General features: G+C 48.2%; 1 protein-coding gene across 10 annotated transcripts in view; it reads left to right on the top strand.

Moving 5' to 3' along the window:
* sipa1l3 (signal-induced proliferation-associated 1 like 3) overlaps positions 1–20,943 on the top strand; it is a 391,364-nt gene that overhangs the window by 353,632 nt on the left and 16,789 nt on the right. For all 10 annotated transcript variants that reach the window (XM_059985106.1, XM_059985105.1, XM_059985113.1 and 7 more), the window contains 2 exons: positions 453–599; positions 6,617–6,749. In XM_059985106.1, the coding sequence (XP_059841089.1) occupies positions 453–599; positions 6,617–6,749 (280 nt within the window). The remainder of the gene's footprint in view (positions 1–452; positions 600–6,616; positions 6,750–20,943) is intronic.

Consider the following 20,943-nt stretch of genomic DNA (forward strand, 5'->3'; position numbering starts at 1 on the left):
GTAATAGATATGGTTCTGATGAGGTCCCCTCCCATCCCCAAGTTACTATCAGAGATGGGGGAACCAGGACAGAAAATCAAAGCCAAAATATAACAAACACTACACCATTCGGGGCACAGCAAATAAGAGATATTGTTAAGGATATTGAGTCTAACCTAGACTCCCCCAGAGAAGCATGCACTCTACATCCACTCTATTGAGGCCTTTCAACATTCGATAGGTTTCAATGAGATCACCCCTCATTCTTCTGAACTCCAGTGAGTACAGGCCCAGAGCCATCAAACCCCCTTCATCCAATAACCCTTTCATTCCCAGAATCATTCTTGTGAACCTCCTCTGAACCCTCCCGTGTCAGCACACTCTTAACTGTGTAAGGGATAGTTGTAATAGTTCAACGCAAGATCTCCACTTTTATTTCTGGTGACGAATCCTGCGTTGTCTCTTCTGCCCAGATAACATGTCTGCCTCTGAGCTGTCACTGAGTGACGTGCGAGACCGATTACCTGTGCGTCGTAACGATCCGGGACTGATGCCGCTGCCAGACCCGGAGACGGAGCTGGAATGGTCCAGCCTGGTCAGTGTTGCCAAAGCATATGAGGGTAAGACTCGTTCTGTGAAGGGATTCCCAACTTAAAGCAAAAATTATCAATAACATTTTTTGTGAAATGTGATGTTTTGCTGCAGCAGGACAATGCAATGCATACAATATGATATAAATGATAAGAAATACAGTTTAAAAATAAGTAGTGTGAAAGGAAACAAAAATAGTGAGGTAGCGTTCATGGGTTCATTGTCCATTCAGAAATCTGTTAGTGGAGGGGAAGAAGCTGTTCCTGAAATGTTGAGTGTGTGTCTTCAGCCTCCTGTATCACCTCCGTGATGGTAGCAATGAGAACACAGTGTATCCTGGGTGATGGGGGTCCTTAATGGAAACATAGAAAACCTACAGCACAATACAGGCCCTTCAGCCCACAAAGCTGTACCGAACATGTCCTTACCTGAGAAATTACCTCGGGTTACCCATAGCCCTCTACTTTTCTGGGCTCCATATGCCTGTCCAGGAGCCTCTTAAAAGACCCTATCATATCGGCCTCCACCACTGTTGCCGTCAGCCCATTCCATGTACTCTCCACTCTCTGCGTAAAATATTTACTCCTGACATCTCCTCTGTACCTACTCCCCAGCACCTTAAAGCCGTGCCCTCTCATGCTAGCCATTTCAGCCTTGGGGAAAAGACCTCTGACTATCCACACGATCCATGCCCCTCATCTTAATGATGGATGGCACCTTTTTGAGGCATCATCTTTTGAAAATATTCTCAATGGAGAGGAGACGAGCACCCATGATGGAGATGGCAGAGTCTACAACCCTTTGTAGGTTTTTCTCCAATCCCTACTAGACAGTGATGCAACCACTTAGAACATTCTCCATGGTACATCTATCGAAATTTGCTGATGAAGGAAGGTAAGAAGCTGTTCCCAAAACGTTGAGTATGTGACTTCAGGCTCCTGTACCTCACCCCTGATGGTAGCAATGAGAAGACATCATGTCCTGAGCAATAAGGTTTCTTAATGATGGAGGCCACCTTTTGAGACATCATCTTTTGAAGATATTCCTGATGGTGGAGAATCTAGTACCCTCCATACCAGACAGCGATGCAGCCATTTAGAATGGTACGTCTGTAGAAACCAGCTTTTTGCTAGAGTCTTTGTGATACAATATATCTCAAATTCCTAATTAAATATTTTATAAAATACAGAAATCTAACAGGAATTAGTAGTATCTGTTTGCTATTTCTTCAATCAAAAACATAAATTTTGTTGATTTCTTGACCATTAATCCATTTAGCTGTGTCTGGGACACAATAGAGACTCTAAGCAAAGCTACATGTCAGTGGAGGACACAGGAGTTCCATGGACCCTGCCATGAGGTTGCAAAGGTTCAACGCAGATCACCCCTGATGAATTTGTCCTTAACATAGAACAATACAGCTCAGTACAGGCCCTTCCGCCCACAATGTTGTGCTGACCCTTTAACCTACTCTAAGATCAATCTAACTCTTCCCTCCCACGTAGCCCAATATTCATCTGTCATCATGTGCCTATCTATGAGTCACTTAAATGCCCTTAATGTATCTACTGTTGGATCTCTGTTTAATATCTGATTCTCAGGGTTCTTCCAGGAGTCAAGAATGATGGGCAGTCTTAATTCTGAGATTACGGTTTATTTTAGTGTGCTAACAAACATGTAAATACTAAGCAAACTAAATAAATGTCTGAGAAATTATGCTAAGGGGGAATTAATGCTGAGAGAAAAGAATAAAGATGGCGCTTCAGAAAGGTCTGCCACTTTTATAGATAAAAATTCCTTAAAGAGAAATAAATGAGTTAATAGGCTACATAATTAAAACAATTTCATCATGTGGGTAATGTGCTAATGAAAAATGAGAAAGGTAATAAACTATTAGTTTAGCTGCATTATTATTAAAAGCATTATTAAAAAGTACTGTGATTTCCAATACTGCCTAGTCAGGATTTAGTTCAGCCCTCATGAAGGGACTCAGCTTGAAACATTAACTATTTATTCCTCTCCATAGATGCTGCCTGACCTGATGAGTTCCTTGGGCATTTTGTGTTCATTTTGTTAATTTGTTAAAGGCGACTTGTTTTAGGGTTGGGAGTTAATTGTTCCTGCTCTGATATAAAGGCAGTTGACAAGTTCTCATGCAAACAGTTGGCAAAGTGAAAGTGCAGGCTCATAAACCCCTGTCACTACTTTCCATGTAAATGTAATTCAAATATAAAGCTAAAAATAAGTTTGATTTGTCAGTAGCCAACACAGTCCGAGGATGTGCTGGGGGCAGCTCACAAGCTTGTGGACACTTAGGTGCCCACGATTCACTAACCCTAACTGTACATTTTTGGAATGTGGGAGGAAACTGGAGCACCTGGTGGGAACCCACGCCATCACGAGGTGAAGATACAAACTCGTTACGGACGGCGGCGGTTATGTCTTGGACGTTCCTCTTGCGCTTGCAAGACCCTGTTAGACATTGATAATATAAGATGCCACAGGCCTGTCTACCTGGGAGCTGCGTGGATAGACGGTCAGTGTGGGAGCTGCGTGGTCTTGGTTGAGCAAGGACTAGGCCTCAAACCATGGGCTTGCCTGTTGCTGGAGCCCAAGTGAGGAGATGCCAGAGGTGATGTAGGGTGGCATTGGAAGCTGGCCTCGCCTGTCAGTGCTGCCCTCCAGTGTTCGATTAGTGAAATGACAGGCTGGGTTGCAGTGAAATGTACCATCAACGTGCAGGACGTGGACCTCAGTGTCTTGGGCTATAGATGTGTCGTTTTGTTTTGTTCATTATTTTGAATGTGCTGTGTATGTTTTGTACCTTGACCCTAGAGGAACAATGTTCTGTCCAGCTGTTTCCATATAAGGTTGAATATTAATTAAAGCCACAGACACAAAATGCTGGAGGAACTCTGCATACCAGGCAGCATCGATGGGAAAAAGTACAGCCGACATTTTGGGCCGAGAGCCTTCAGCAGAATGGGAGGAAAAAAGATGACGAGTAGATTTAAAAGGTGGGAGGATGGAGGGAGGAACTCAAGGTGATAGGTGAAACCAGGAGGGGAACAGATAAAGTAAAGAGCTGGGAAGTTGATTAGCGAAAGAGATACAGGGCTAGAGAAGGGCAAGTCTGATAGAAGAGGGCAGAAAGCCATGGAAGGAAGAAAAGGGGGGAGCAGTACCGAAGGGAGGCAAAGAGCAAGCAAGGAGATAAGATGAGAGAGGGAAAAGGGGATGGTGGGGGGTGGGGGGATACATTACTTGAAGTTTGAGAAATTTACGTTCATGCCATCAGGTTGGAGGCTACCCAGACGTTGTTCATGTTGTTCCTCCAACCTAATCGCAACAGTGGAGGAGGCCATGGATTGGCAAGTTGGAATGGGGATGGGAAGTGGAATTAAAATGGGTGGCCACTGGGAGATCCCATTACCCCTGGCGGATGCAGCGTCGGTAGCACGTCGATAAAGTGGCCTCTCACTCTATGTCGGATCTCACCGATATACAGGAGGCCACACTGGGAGCACCAGACACAGTACGTGACCCCAGTAGGCTCACAGGTGAAGTGTCGCCTCACCTGGAAGGACGTTTGGGGCTCTGAATGGTGGTGAGGGAGGAGGTGTAGGGGCAGCAGGTGTAACATTTGTTCCACTTGCAAGGATAAGTGCCAGGAGGGAGATCGGTGGGGAGGGACGAATGGACAAGGGAGTTGCAAAAGCAGAGCGTGGGTGGTGATAGTTGATTTGATTTGAATCCCGATCGAGAGCACTGTAAGGTTTTGCAATAACCGTTAACCTACGGCGATGCCCAAACACGTGGATTCCTCTTGTGAGAAGGCGCAGCAGTTGAACAAGGGATAACCTGAAACCGCTGGGAGAGCCACACCTCAAACTGGTCAGTGAAACTTGGCAGTGGTTGTTTCTGCGGTTCAGCTGCTCTGAATATCCTGAGATTTGAGACGGTGTGAAACAAAGTCTGGATCATCCCACCACAGAGTAAAACACAGTGGGGCTCTGCATTGTTTTATACAGGCCGATTGCTGACCAGTATCAACTGTACAACAGGATTGGTTTTCGGTTGCATCTAGACAAAGAGGGGAAATGTTAATTGAAGCGGTGACAGTGGAACAAAAGGGTTGCAGCAAAAAACTCGGTGTTCTTTCGTTTCATTGTCAGGCCTTATCTGTACTTATTCCCAAACTCTAATCTCACCCAAACCACCATGAAATGCAGCTCTGTCCCTTCAAATTCAAGCCTGACAAATCCGTGGGCTCAATGCAAATGCAAACAACACCTCGATTTTGCTCAGTAAAGGAGTGATTGGAATAAATATTCTGTTAAAGGCTTATTGATACTCTTGTCACCTGAAGTGGGGCAGATCAACTGGAAACAGGCTGAATGCCCAGTGCATTCTTGCGTCTGGTTCAGGAAAGATTCACTTCAGTCACGTAAACTTCAAGAGCAGGGTTTCTGAACCTGAGGTCCACAGACCCCCGATACATTCCAGGGGTCTGTGAACTTGGATGGAAAAATGTTTACTTTCACTAACCTCTAACTGAAACTTAGCTCGGTCATTCATTCAAAATGCTGGTGGAACGCAGCAGGCCAGGCAGCATCTATAGGGAGAAGCGCTGTCGACGTTTCGGGCCTAGACCCTCCGTCAGGAATTTGAATTTCCAGCATCTGCAGATTTCCTCGTGTTCGCTCGGTCATTCATTCGTTCATTCTGTGCCGTGTCATATGACGTGGGCGTCATGTTCTTTCCATGACCAAGATCGCTTGGCAGATTTTTCTACGGAAGGCTCGCGGAGGGAAGAACCCCCTTTGGGAGGGATGTCACCACCCTGTCATAGGCTTCACTGAACTGCTGAAGGAGTTCATGGTGGAAGAATGGCTAAGAATGCTGCTTTCAAAAGATCGGTAATATTTACCAATTCACTCACCAGAAACTTCTGCTTTCCTGTGAAAGCAAGTTAAGAGACTTTCCAAGTAGATTGGAAGGGGAATGCTGATGGAGGACATTCACTGGTGGTTGGTAGCATTAGATTTGAATGTGATTTCAGTGATCCCTGGTTACGAAGAGTAAACGTTAATGATGCAGGGATACTGGACGTCTGAAACTGAAGAGATTGCCAGGAACAGAACACCCAGCCAGGCAGATAAGGGAATGAAAACAGAACTGAGTAAATCTTGGAGGTGGTGACATCAGAACTGCCCAAGCAGGACAAACTGGAACGACGGGTTATCTGAAATTGTTGAATTTTAGGCCCAAAGGGCTACGACGTACCTGGAGGGGGGGGGGGGGGGGGAACGAGGCATAGGTTCCGGAATTTCTGTTGTGAGTTGTTAGGCTGGAGTGGGAGTCCGCAGAGACACCGGGTCAGGAAGCGAGTGAGGTGGGAAATTGGCAGTAACAGGGGACTGGTACTCATGGCCCAACTTGTGGACTGAACAGAGATTTTACAAAGTGGTCACCTGCTCTGTTCACGGGCAGACTGTCTGGGCAGTGGGAATGGCAAATGTTGTCGCGTGAACAAAGTCACCAGAGAGGAGTATTGGTAGATCTGAAGCAGTGTCTTCATTCAACAAAACGAGACACAGCAGACCTCATATAGAGACCCTTTCGGAGGAAGAAGGTCTGTTGGACGTAACACTACATGACATCTTATATGCTAAAGATCAAAGGACAATTCCATATTTACAGCTTTCTTTGAACTACATACAACCTTCACACCCACACTACAGACATCCCCAGATAATGAACTTAAATCAGCTTTGCCAGCTCTTCCAATTAACTGTAGTTCATGGCTCTTAGGAACCCATTGTTCAGAGCTGCAGTTTAGATTTAATCTACTGTTTATATTCGGAACTGAAGATTGGTTGCTGAAGTTATTTACTATATGTGCTAACGCAGAAAATGCTCTAACAGGGGTCACCCCTTCTGTGCCCCGGCCTCCACCTCAGAGGTACGATAGTGAGCAGGTAACACAGAAGACTTCTCCTAAACTCGGTGTTCCAGTGATTATTCCATTCTGTTTTTCTTCTAGTTCAGAGAGCTGTTTCTCTCTTCTCATTAAATGATGCCTCTGTTGGATCAGACCTTGGACCAGCCTACAACCCTGTGCACTCTCACCTTGCCCTCGAGCGACAGCACTCTCCCAGAGCACCTCACATTCTCAGGTGAGTAATTTCCTTTTGTAATTCTGCAGTGTCCCGAGCTAGGGTCTAAAAGGCCATCCTACACTGAGTTCAAAGCCGACTGGTAACTCCTGTGATGCCGCTGCTGCCAAACTGTATTGGTCTCTGCCGTTCCTCTGGGTTCATCAGGTGCGTGGAGGGAAGCTCACTCCCCATATCGTACTGCCCAGTTTGTCCATCTAGACAGCGAGGACGCAACGTCCACGGTCAACCCCAACTAGCGGAGGGCCTCACAACTAACTGTGGATGTATATACGTAAAATTAGCTTATATAGTCAGATTGTTTAGAGTCATAGAAAAATACCACACAGAAACAGACCCTTCGACCCATCTAGTCGTTGCTGAACCATTTAAACTGCCTACTCACGTTGACCTACAGCCGGTCAGTAGCCCTTCCTACCCCTCCTACCCATGTACCTTCCTAAACTTCTCTTAAACATTGAAATTGAGCTCGCTTGCACCACTTGCCCTGTCGCCTCATTCCATGCCCTCACCGCCCTCTGAGTGTTCCCCTCATATTCTCTTTAAACTTTTCACCCTTAGCCCATGATCTCCGGTTGTAGGCCCACCCTACCTGCCTGCAATTACTTTATCTATATATCTCATAATTTTGTATGCCTCTATCAAATCTCCTCTCAATCTTCTACCTTCCAAGGAATAAAGTCCTAACCTATTCAATCTTTCCTTATAGCTCAGGCCATCCAGGCTTGGCAACATCCTAGTAAATTTCCTCTGTACTCTTTCAACCTTATTTACATCTTTCCTGTAGGTAGGTGACCAAAACTGCACACGATACTCCAAATTAGGCTTCACTGGCATTTTATACAACATCGCCATAATATTGATTCTAAGTACATAAAGGGCACAGAGTACACAGCTGGCGGGTGTGGGTGATGGGGGCTATTGGGTGGAGGTGTTGACTGGTTTGACACAACAAAGCTGAGGTGAGACCAAACTCTGAGAGAGGGAAGGTCACTACCAGTGTGGAATTCTACATCCATATCAGCTACTTCTCTACACAGCCCCTCAGCACCCAAAACAACCCGTTAAAAAAGTCCGTCCAGACACCCAGTGTGCAGAGAGAGAAAAAACATAAGCGAGTAACATTCTGAACGGAAATCCACAGAGAGTCCAGAGTTCAGCTCAGAGCCGAGCTGCGGGCTGAACCGCCTGCCCCTCACTTCCAGTCCCGAAACCCTGATCCCCGTTTCCAGGTGGGTTTCCTCAGGCAACTCCAGTTTCCTCCCACGTTCCAAAGAGGTGTACAGCACAGCTTAGGATGTTAATTGGTCACATGGCCGGCACAAGCTCATTAGTCTGAAAGGGCCTGCTACTGCGCTGTATTTCTAAATTAACATTTAAAAAAATACAATCAATCTCTGTATATAAGTCAATCTTATGTATATTCTAAGTTCAAAGTAAATTTTATTATCAGAGTACATATATGTCACCATATACAACACCGAGATTCTTTTTCTCAGCAAATCTATAGAATAGTGACTGTAAACAGGATCAATGAAAGATCAGCCAGAGTGCAGAAGACAACAAACTGCGCAAATAAATAAATAGCAATAAATAATGAGAACATGAGATAAAGAGTCCTTAAAGTGAGATCAGTGGTTGTGGGAACATCTCAATGAATGGGCAAGTCAGTGAAGTTATCCCCTTTTGTTCAAGAGTCTGATGGTTGAGGGGTAGGAACTGTTCCTGTACGTGCTGGTGCGAGTCCTGAGGCTCTCATACCTTCTACCCAATGGCAGTGGTGAGAAGAGAGGGTGGCGAGGATCTCTGATGATGGATGCTGTTTTCCTACGACAGTGTTTCATGTAGATGTGCTCAATGCTAGGGAGAGCTTTACCTGTGATGTACTGGGCCGAATGCACGAGGACTTTCCTTTCAAAGGCATTGGAGTTCCCATACCAGGCCGTGATGCAGCCAGTCAATACACTTTCCACTCCATATCTAGAGGAGTTTGTCAACATGCACTACACTTAAACAGTTATAGGATTGCTTTTGTATTTATTGTGCTTTTTGTTGCTATGTTATTATTGTTTCTCTGCGTATTGTGTTTTTTTCACACTGCATTGGATCCAAAGTGACGATCTCTCTTTTACACTAAAGAAAGACAACAAACAATCTTGAAAAGCTGGTGATACCCACAGCTGTGGAGGTGGAGAGTCTGTCAGTATTACCTCTGCAGCGTCAATATTCACAGGCGTTACAAAATTTTCTTTGCCACCAATGACAGACTTAATCCTGCAAAAGGACTTGGGAGTCGTCATGCAGGATTCGCTAAAGGTTAATTCGCAGGTTGAGTCTGTGGTGAGGAAGGAAAACACAATGTTAGCTTTCATTTTTAGAGGACAAGGATATTAAAGCAAGGATGTAATGTTGAGGGTTTATAAAGCATTGTTGAGGCCTCACTTGGTGTATCGTGAGCAGTTTCTTTAGAAAGAACATGCTGACATTGGAGAGGGTTCGAAGGAGATTCATGAAGATGATTCCAGGATTGAAAGGCTTGTCATACAAGAACACTTGATGGCTCTGAGCCTGTACTCACTAGAATGAGGGGTGACCACGTTGAAATCTATTGAATGTTGAAAGGCCTTGATAGAGTGGATGTGGAGAGGATGTTTCCTGTAGTGGGGAAGTCTAGGACCAGAGGACACAGATAGAGTGTATGTGGAGAGGATGTTTCCTATAGTGGGGAAGTCTAGGACCAGAGGACACAGATAGAGTGTATGTGGAGAGGATGTTTCCGATAGTGGGGGAGTTTAGGACCAGAGGACACAGATAGAGTGGATGTGGAGAGGATGTTTCCTATAGTGGGGGAGTCTAGGACCAGAGGACACAGATAGAGTGGATGTGGAGAGGATGTTTCCTATAGTGGGGGAGTCTAGGACCAGAGGACACAGATAGAGTAGATGTGGAGAGGATGTTTCCTATAGTGGGGAAGTCTAGGACCAGAGGACACAGATAGAGTGGATGTGGAGAGGATGTTTCCGATAGTGGGGGAGTCTAGGACCAGAGGACACAGATAGAGTGGATGTGGAGAGGATGTTTCCTATAGTGGGAGAGTCTAGGACCAGAGGACACAGATAGAGTGGATGTTGAGAGGATGTTTCCTATAGTGGGGAAGTCTAGGACCAGAGGACACAGATAGAGTGGATGTGGAGAGGATGTTTCCGATAGTGGGGGAGTCTAGGACCACAGGACACAGATAGAGTGGATGTGGAGAGGATGTTTCCTATAGTGGGGGAGTCTAGGACCAGAGGACACAGATAGAGTGGATGTGGAGAGGATGTTTCCTATAGTGGGGGAGTCTAGGACCAGAGGACACAGATAGAGTGGATGTGGAGAGGATGTTTCCTATAGTGGGGGAGTCTAGGACCAGAGCACACAGATAGAGTGGATGTGGAGAGGATGTTTCCTATAGTGGGGGAGTCTAGGACCAGAGGACACAGATAGAGTGGATGTGGAGAGGATGTTTCTTGTAGTGAGGAAGTCTAGGACCAGAGGACACAGATAGAGTGGATGTGGAGAGGATGTTTCCTATAGTGGGGGAGTCCAGGACCAGAGGACACAGATAGAGTGGATGTGGAGAGGATGTTTCCGATAGTGGGGGAGTCTAGGACCAGAGGACACAGATAGAGTGGATGTGGAGAGGATGTTTCCTATAGTGGGGGAGTCTAGGACCAGAGGACACAGATAGAGTGGATGTGGAGAGGATGTTTCCTATAGTGGGGAAGTCTAGGACCAGAGGACACAGATAGAGTGGGTGTGGAGAGGATGTTTCCTATATTGGGGGAGTCTAGGACCAGAGCACACAGATAGAGTGGATGTGGAGAGGATGTTTCCTATAGTGGGGGAGTCTAGGACCAGAGGACACAGATAGAGTGGATGTGGAGAGGATGTTTCCTCTCGTGGGGGAGTCTAGGACCAGAGGGCACAGATAGAGTGGATGTGGAGAGGATGTTTCCTCTCGTGGGGGAGTCTAGGACCAGAGGACACAGATAGAGTGGATGTGGAGAGGATGTTTCCTAATGTGCGGGAGACTAGGACCAGAGGACACAGATAGAGTGGATGTGGAGAGGATGTTTCCTGTAGTGGGGGGAGTCTAGGACCAGAGGACACAGATAGAGTGGATGTGGAGAGGATGTTTGCTATAGTGGGGGAGTCTAGGACCAGAGCACACAGATAGAGTGGATGTGGAGAGGATGTTTCCTATAGTGGGGGAGTCTAGGAACAGAGGACACAGATAGAGTGGATGTGGAGAGGATGTTTCCTATAGTGGGGGAGTCTAGGACCAGAGGACACAGATAGAGTGGATGTGGAGAGTATGTTTCCTATAGTGAGGGAGTCTAGGACCACAGATAGAGTGGATGTGGAGAGGATGTTTCCTATAGTGGGAGAGTCTAGGACCAGAGGACACAGATAGAGTGGATGTGGAGAGGATGTTTCCTGTAGTGGGGGAGTCTAGGACCAGAGGACACAGATAGAGTGGATATTGAGAGGATGTTTCCTATAGTTTGGGAAGTCTAGGACCAGAGGACACTGATAGAGTGTATGTGGAGAGGATGTTTCCGATAGTGGGGGAGTCTAGGACCAGAGGACACAGATAGAGTGGATGTGGAGAGGATGTTTCCTATAGTGGGGGAGTCCAGGACCAGAGGACACAGATAGAGTGGATGTGGAGAGGATGTTTCCGATAGTGGGGGAGTCTAGGACCAGAGGACACAGATAGAGTGGATGTGGAGAGGATGTTTCCTATAGTGGGGGAGTCTAGGACCAGAGGACACAGATAGAGTGGATGTGGAGAGGATGTTTCCTATAGTGGGGGAGTCTAGGACCAGAGCACACAGATAGAGTGGATGTGGAGAGGATGTTTCCTATAGTGGGGGAGTCTAACACCAGAGGACACAGATAGAGTGGATGTGGAGAGGATGTTTCCTCTCGTGGGGGAGTCTAGGACCAGAGGACACAGATAGAGTGGATGTGGAGAGGATGTTTCCTCTCGTGGGGGAGTCTAGGACCAGAGGACACAGATAGAGTGGATGTGGAGAGTATGTTTCCTATAGTGAGGGAGTCTAGGACCACAGATAGAGTGGATGTGGAGAGGATGTTTCCTATAGTGGGAGAGTCTAGGACCAGAGGACACAGATAGAGTGGATGTGGAGAGGATGTTTCCTGTAGTGGGGGAGTCTAGGACCAGAGGACACAGATAGACTGGATGTTGAGAGGATGTTTCCTATAGTTTGGGAAGTCTAGGACCAGAGGACACAGATAGAGTGTATGTGGAGAGGATGTTTCCGATAGTGGGGGAGTCTAGGACCAGAGGACACAGATAGAGTGGATGTGGAGAGGATGTTTCCTATAGTGGGGGAGTCTAGGACCAGAGGACACAGATAGAGTGGATGTGGAGAGGATGTTTCCTATAGTGGGGGAGTCTAGGACCAGAGGACACAGATAGAGTGGATGTGGAGAGGATGTTTCCTATAGTGGGGAAGTCTAGGACCAGAGGACACAGATAGAGTGGATGTGGAGAGGATGTTTCCTATAGTGGGGGAGTCTAGGACCAGAGCACACAGATAGAGTGGATGTGGAGAGGATGTTTCCTATAGTGGGGGAGTCTAGGACCAGAGGACACAGATAGAGTGGATGTGGAGAGGATGTTTCCTCTCGTGGGGGAGTCTAGGACCAGAGGGCACAGTTAGAGTGGATGTGGAGAGGATGTTTCCTCTCGTGGGGGAGTCTAGGACCAGAGGACACAGATAGAGTGGATGTGGAGAGGATGTTTCCTAATGTGCGGGAGACTAGGACCAGAGGACACAGATAGAGTGGATGTGGAGAGGATGTTTCCTGTAGTGGGGGGAGTCTAGGACCAGATGACACAGATAGAGTGGATGTGGAGAGGATGTTTGCTATAGTGGGGGAGTCTAGGACCAGAGCACACAGATAGAGTGGATGTGGAGAGGATGTTTCCTATAGTGGGGGAGTCTAGGACCAGAGGACACAGATAGAGTGGATGTGGAGAGGATGTTTCCTATAGTGGGGGAGTCTAGGACCAGAGGACACAGATAGAGTGGATGTGGAGAGTATGTTTCCTATAGTGAGGGAGTCTAGGACCACAGATAGAGTGGATGTGGAGAGGATGTTTCCTTTCGTGGGGGAGTCTAGGACCAGAGGACACAGATAGAGTGGATGTGGAGAGGATGTTTCCTATAGTGGGGGAGTCTAGGACCAGAGGACACAGATAGAGTGGATGTGGAGAGGATGTTTCCTATAGTGGGGGAGTCTAGGACCAGAGCACACAGATAGAGTGTATGTGGAGAGGATGTTTCCTATAGTGGGGGAGTCTAGGACCAGAGGACACAGATAGAGTGGATGTGGAGAGGATGTTTCTTGTAGTTAGGGAGTCTAGGACCAGAGGACACAGACAGAGTGGATGTGGAGAGGATGTTTCTCATAGTGGGGGGGTCTCGGACCAGAGGACACAGATAGAGTGGATGTGGAGAGGATTTTTCCTGTAGTGAGGGAGTCTAGGACCAGAGGACACAGATAGAGTGGATGGGGAGAGGATGTTTCCTATAGTGGGGAGTCTAGGACCAGAGGACACAGATAGAGTGGATGTGGAGAGGATGTTTCCTATAGTGGGGGGAGTCTAGGACCAGAGGACACAGATGGAGTGGATGTGGAGAGGATGTTTCCTATAGTGGGGGAGTCTAGGACCAGAGGACACAGATAGAGTGGATGTGGAGAGGATGATTCCTATAGTGGGGGAGTCAAGGACCAGAGGGGACAGATAGAGTGGATGTGGAGAGGATGTTTCCTAATGTGGGGGAGACTAGGACCAGAGGACACAGATAGAGTGGATGTGGAGAGGATGTTTCCTGTAGTGGGGGGTGTCTAGGACCAGAGGACACAGATAGAGTGGATGTGTAGAGGATGTTTCCTATAGTGCGGGAGTCTAGGACCAGAGGACACAGAGAGAGTGGATGTGGAGAGGATGTTTCCTATAGTGGGGGGAGTCTAGGACCAGAGGACACAGATAGAGTGGATGTGGAGAGGATGTTTCCTGTAGTGGGGGAGTCTAGGACCAGAGAACACAGATAGAGTGGATGTGGAGAGGATGTTTCCTATAGTGGGGGAGTCTAGGACCAGAGGACACAGATAGAGTGGATGTGGAGAGGATGTTTCCTATAGTGGGGGAGTCTAGGACCAGAGGACACAGATAGAGTGGATGTGGAGAGGATGTTTCCTATAGTGGGGGAGTCTAGGACCAGAGGACACAGATAGAGTGGATGTGGAGAGGATGTTTCCTATAGTGGGGGAGTCTAGGACCAGAGCACACAGATAGAGTGGATGTGGAGAGGATGTTTCCTATAGTGGGGGAGTCTAGGACCAGAGGACACAGATAGAGTGGATGTGGAGAGGATGTTTCTTGTAGTGAGGGAGTCTAGTACCAGAGGACACAGACAGAGTGGATGTGGAGAGTATGTTTCTCATAGTGGGGGGGTCTCGGACCAGAGGACACAGATAGAGTCGATGTGGTGAGGATGTTTCCTGTAGTGAGGGAGTCTAGGACCAGAGGACACAGATAGAGTGGATGGCGAGAGGATGTTTCCTATAGTGGGGAGTCTAGGACCAGAGGACACAGATAGAGTGGATGTGGAGAGGATGTTCCCTATAGTGGGGGAGTCTAGGACCAGAGGACACAGATACAGTGGATGTGGAGAGGATGTTTCCTCTCGTGGGGGAGTCTGGGACCAGAGGACACAGATAGAGTGGATGTTGAGAGGATGTTTCTTGTAGTGAGGGAGTCTAGTACCAGAGGACACAGACAGAGTGGATGTGGAGAGGATGTTTCTCATAGTGGGGGGGTCTCGGACCAGAGGACACAGATAGAGTGGATGTGGAGAGGATGTTTCCTATAGTGGGGGAGTCTAGGACCAGAGCACACAGATAGAGTGGATGTGGAGAGGATGTTTCCTATTGTGGGGGAGTCTAGGACCAGAGGACACAGATAGAGTGGATGTGGAGAGTATGTTTCCTATAGTGAGGGAGTCTAGGACCACAGATAGAGTGGATGTGGAGAGGATGTTTCCTATAGTGGAAGAGTCTAGGACCAGAGGACACAGATAGAGTGGATGTGGAGAGGATGTTTCCTATAGTGGGGGAGTCTAGGACCAGAGGACACAGATAGAGTGGATGTGGAGAGGATGTTTCCTAATGTGCGGGAGACTAGGACCAGAGGACACAGATAGAGTGGATGTGGAGAGGATGTTTCCTGTAGTGGGGGGAGTCTAGGACCAGAGGACACAGATAGAGTGGATGTGGAGAGGATGTTTGCTATAGTGGGGGAGTCTAGGACCAGAGCACACAGATAGAGTGGATGTGGAGAGGATGTTTCCTATAGTGGGGGAGTCTAGGAACAGAGGACACAGATAGAGTGGATGTGGAGAGGATGTTTCCTATAGTGGGGGAGTCTAGGACCAGAGGACACAGATAGAGTGGATGTGGAGAGTATGTTTCCTATAGTGAGGGAGTCTAGGACCACAGATAGAGTGGATGTGGAGAGGATGTTTCCTATAGTGGGAGAGTCTAGGACCAGAGGACACAGATAGAGTGGATGTGGAGAGGATGTTTCCTGTAGTGGGGGAGTCTAGGACCAGAGGACACAGATAGAGTGGATATTGAGAGGATGTTTCCTATAGTTTGGGAAGTCTAGGACCAGAGGACACTGATAGAGTGTATGTGGAGAGGATGTTTCCGATAGTGGGGGAGTCTAGGACCAGAGGACACAGATAGAGTGGATGTGGAGAGGATGTTTCCTATAGTGGGGGAGTCCAGGACCAGAGGACACAGATAGAGTGGATGTGGAGAGGATGTTTCCGATAGTGGGGGAGTCTAGGACCAGAGGACACAGATAGAGTGGATGTGGAGAGGATGTTTCCTATAGTGGGGGAGTCTAGGACCAGAGGACACAGATAGAGTGGATGTGGAGAGGATGTTTCCTATAGTGGGGGAGTCTAGGACCAGAGCACACAGATAGAGTGGATGTGGAGAGGATGTTTCCTATAGTGGGGGAGTCTAACACCAGAGGACACAGATAGAGTGGATGTGGAGAGGATGTTTCCTCTCGTGGGGGAGTCTAGGACCAGAGGACACAGATAGAGTGGATGTGGAGAGGATGTTTCCTCTCGTGGGGGAGTCTAGGACCAGAGGACACAGATAGAGTGGATGTGGAGAGTATGTTTCCTATAGTGAGGGAGTCTAGGACCACAGATAGAGTGGATGTGGAGAGGATGTTTCCTATAGTGGGAGAGTCTAGGACCAGAGGACACAGATAGAGTGGATGTGGAGAGGATGTTTCCTGTAGTGGGGGAGTCTAGGACCAGAGGACACAGATAGACTGGATGTTGAGAGGATGTTTCCTATAGTTTGGGAAGTCTAGGACCAGAGGACACAGATAGAGTGTATGTGGAGAGGATGTTTCCGATAGTGGGGGAGTCTAGGACCAGAGGACACAGATAGAGTGGATGTGGAGAGGATGTTTCCTATAGTGGGGGAGTCTAGGACCAGAGGACACAGATAGAGTGGATGTGGAGAGGATGTTTCCTATAGTGGGGGAGTCTAGGACCAGAGGACACAGATAGAGTGGATGTGGAGAGGATGTTTCCTATAGTGGGGAAGTCTAGGACCAGAGGACACAGATAGAGTGGATGTGGAGAGGATGTTTCCTATAGTGGGGGAGTCTAGGACCAGAGCACACAGATAGAGTGGATGTGGAGAGGATGTTTCCTATAGTGGGGGAGTCTAGGACCAGAGGACACAGATAGAGTGGATGTGGAGAGGATGTTTCCTCTCGTGGGGGAGTCTAGGACCACAGATAGAGTGGATGTGGAGAGGATGTTTCCTTTCGTGGGGGAGTCTAGGACCAGAGGACACAGATAGAGTGGATGTGGAGAGGATGTTTCCTATAGTGGGGGAGTCTAGGACCAGAGGACACAGATAGAGTGGATGTGGAGAGGATGTTTCCTATAGTGGGGGAGTCTAGGACCAGAGCACACAGATAGAGTGTATGTGGAGAGGATGTTTCCTATAGTGGGGGAGTCTAGGACCAGAGGACACAGATAGAGTGGATGTGGAGAGGATGTTTCTTGTAGTTAGGGAGTCTAGGACCAGAGGACACAGACAGAGTGGATGTGGAGAGGATGTTTCTCATAGTGGGGGGGTCTCGGACCAGAGGACACAGATAGAGTGGATGTGGAGAGGATTTTTCCTGTAGTGAGGGAGTCTAGGACCAGAGGACACAGATAGAGTGGATGGGGAGAGGATGTTTCCTATAGTGGGGAGTCTAGGACCAGAGGACACAGATAGAGTGGATGTGGAGAGGATGTTTCCTATAGTGGGGGGAGTCTAGGACCAGAGGACACAGATGGAGTGGATGTGGAGAGGATGTTTCCTATAGTGGGGGAGTCTAGGACCAGAGGACACAGATAGAGTGGATGTGGAGAGGATGATTCCTATAGTGGGGGAGTCAAGGACCAGAGGGGACAGATAGAGTGGATGTGGAGAGGATGTTTCCTAATGTGGGGGAGACTAGGACCAGAGGACACAGATAGAGTGGATGTGGAGAGGATGTTTCCTGTAGTGGGGGGTGTCTAGGACCAGAGGACACAGATAGAGTGGATGTGTAGAGGATGTTTCCTATAGTGCGGGAGTCTAGGACCAGAGGACACAGAGAGAGTGGATGTGGAGAGGATGTTTCCTATAGTGGGGGGAGTCTAGGACCAGAGGACACAGATAGAGTGGATGTGGAGAGGATGTTTCCTGTAGTGGGGGAGTCTAGGACCAGAGAACACAGATAGAGTGGATGTGGAGAGGATGTTTCCTATAGTGGGGGAGTCTAGGACCAGAGGACACAGATAGAGTGGATGTGGAGAGGATGTTTCCTATAGTGGGGGAGTCTAGGACCAGAGGACACAGATAGAGTGGATGTGGAGAGGATGTTTCCTATAGTGGGGGAGTCTAGGACCAGAGGACACAGATAGAGTGGATGTGGAGAGGATGTTTCCTATAGTGGGGGAGTCTAGGACCAGAGCACACAGATAGAGTGGATGTGGAGAGGATGTTTCCTATAGTGGGGGAGTCTAGGACCAGAGGACACAGATAGAGTGGATGTGGAGAGGATGTTTCTTGTAGTGAGGGAGTCTAGTACCAGAGGACACAGACAGAGTGGATGTGGAGAGTATGTTTCTCATAGTGGGGGGGTCTCGGACCAGAGGACACAGATAGAGTCGATGTGGTGAGGATGTTTCCTGTAGTGAGGGAGTCTAGGACCAGAGGACACAGATAGAGTGGATGGCGAGAGGATGTTTCCTATAGTGGGGAGTCTAGGACCAGAGGACACAGATAGAGTGGATGTGGAGAGGATGTTCCCTATAGTGGGGGAGTCTAGGACCAGAGGACACAGATACAGTGGATGTGGAGAGGATGTTTCCTCTCGTGGGGGAGTCTGGGACCAGAGGACACAGATAGAGTGGATGTTGAGAGGATGTTTCTTGTAGTGAGGGAGTCTAGTACCAGAGGACACAGACAGAGTGGATGTGGAGAGGATGTTTCTCATAGTGGGGGGGTCTCGGACCAGAGGACACAGATAGAGTGGATGTGGAGAGGATGTTTCCTATAGTGGGGGAGTCTAGGACCAGAGCACACAGATAGAGTGGATGTGGAGAGGATGTTTCCTATTGTGGGGGAGTCTAGGACCAGAGGACACAGATAGAGTGGATGTGGAGAGTATGTTTCCTATAGTGAGGGAGTCTAGGACCACAGATAGAGTGGATGTGGAGAGGATGTTTCCTATAGTGGGAGAGTCTAGGACCAGAGGACACAGATAGAGTGGATGTGGAGAGGATGTTTCCTATAGTGGGGGAGTCTAGGACCAGAGGACACAGATAGAGTGGATTTGGAGAGGATGTTTCCTATAGTGGGGGAGTCTAGGACCAGAGGACACAGATAGAGTGGATGTGGAGAGGATGTTTCCTATAGTGGGGAAGTCTAGGACCAGAGGACACAGATAGAGTGGATGTGGAGAGGATGTTTCCTATAGTGGGGGAGTCTAGGACCAGAGCACACAGATAGAGTGGATGTGGAGAGGATGTTTCCTATAGTGGGGGAGTCTAGGACCAGAGGACACAGATAGAGTGGATGTGGAGAGGATGTTTCTTGTAGTTAGGGAGTCTAGGACCAGAGGACACAGACAGAGTGGATGTGGAGAGGATGTTTCTCATAGTGGGGGGTTCTCGGACCAGAGGACACAGATAGAGTGGATGTGGAGAGGATTTTTCCTGTAGTGAGGGAGTCTAGGACCAGAGGACACAGATAGAGTGGATGGGGAGAGGATGTTTCCTATAGTGGGGAGTCTAGGACCAGAGGACACAGATAGAGTGGATGTGGAGAGGATGTTTCCTATAGTGGGGGGAGTCTAGGACCAGAGGACACAGATGGAGTGGATGTGGAGAGGATGTTTCCTATAGTGGAGGAGCCTAGGACCAGAGGACACAGATAGAGTGGATGTGGAGAGGATTATTCCTATAGTGGGGGAGTCAAGGACCAGAGGGGACAGATAGAGTGGATGTGGAGAGGATGTTTCCTAATGTGGGGGAGACTAGGACCAGTGGACACAGATATAGTGGATGTGGAGAGGATGTTTCCTGTAGTGGGGGGAGTCTAGGACCAGAGGACACAGATAGAGTGGATGTGTAGAGGATGTTTCCTATAGTGGGGGAGTCTAGGACCAGAGGACACAGAGAGAGTGGATGTGGAGAGGATGTTTCCTATAGTGGGGGGAGTCTAGGACCAGAGGACACAGATAGAGTGGATGTGGAGAGGATGTTTCCTGTAGTTGGGGAGTCTAGGACCAGAGAACACAGATAGAGTGGATGTGGAGAGGATGTTTCCTATAGTGGGGGAGTCTAGGACCAGAGGACACAGATAGAGTGGATGTGGAGAGGATGTTTCCTATAGTGGGGGAGTCTAGGACCAGAGGACACAGATAGAGTGGATGTGGAGAGGATGTTTCCTATAGTGGGGGAGTCTAGGACCAGAGCACACAGATAGAGTGGATGTGGAGAGGATGTTTCCTATAGTGGGGGAGTCTAGGACCAGAGGACACAGATAGAGTGGATGTTGAGAGGATGTTTCTTGTAGTGAGGGAGTCTAGTACCAGAGGACACAGACAGAGTGGATGTGGAGAGGATGTTTCTCATAGTGGGGGGGTCTCGGACCAGAGGACACAGATAGAGTCGATGTGGAGAGGATGTTTCCTGTAGTGAGGGAGTCTAGGACCAGAGGACACAGATAGAGTGGATGGGGAGAGGATGTTTCCTATAGTGGGGAGTCTAGGACCAGAGGACACAGATAGAGTGGATGTGGAGAGGATGTTTCCTATAGTGGGGGAGTCTAGGACCACAGATAGAGTGGATGTGGAGAGGATGTTTCCTCTCGTGGGGGAGTCTAGGACCAGAGGACACAGATAGAGTGGATGTGGAGAGGATGATTCCTATAGTGGGGGAGTCAAGGACCAGAGGGGACAGATAGAGTGGATGTGGAGAGGATGTTTCCTAATGTGGGGGAGTCTAGGACCAGAGGACACAGATAGAGTGGATGTGGAGAGGATGTTTCCTATAGTGGGGGAGTCTAGGACCAGAGGACACAGATAGAGTGGATGTGGAGAGGATGTTTCCTATAGTGGGGGAGTCTAGGACCAGAGCACACAGATAGAGTGGATGTGGAGAGGATGTTTCCTATTGTGGGGGAGTCTAGGACCAGAGGACACAGATAGAGTGGATGTGGAGAGTATGTTTCCTATAGTGAGGGAGTCTAGGACCACAGATAGAGTGGATGTGGAGAGGATGTTTCCTATAGTGGGAGAGTCTAGGACCAGAGGACACAGATAGAGTGGATGTGGAGAGGATGTTTTCTGTAGTGGGGGAGTCTAGGACCAGAGGACACAGATAGAGTGGATGTTGAGAGGATGTTTCCTATAGTTTGGGAAGTCTAGGACCAGAGGACACAGATAGAGTGTATGTGGAGAGGATGTTTCCGATAGTGGGGGAGTCTAGGACCAGAGGACACAGATAGAGTGGATGTGGAGAGGATGTTTCCTATAGTG

The sequence above is a fragment of the Hypanus sabinus genome, chromosome 11 (assembly GCF_030144855.1).
Source record: "Hypanus sabinus isolate sHypSab1 chromosome 11, sHypSab1.hap1, whole genome shotgun sequence".
Classification (NCBI taxonomy): Eukaryota; Metazoa; Chordata; class Chondrichthyes; order Myliobatiformes; family Dasyatidae; genus Hypanus; species Hypanus sabinus.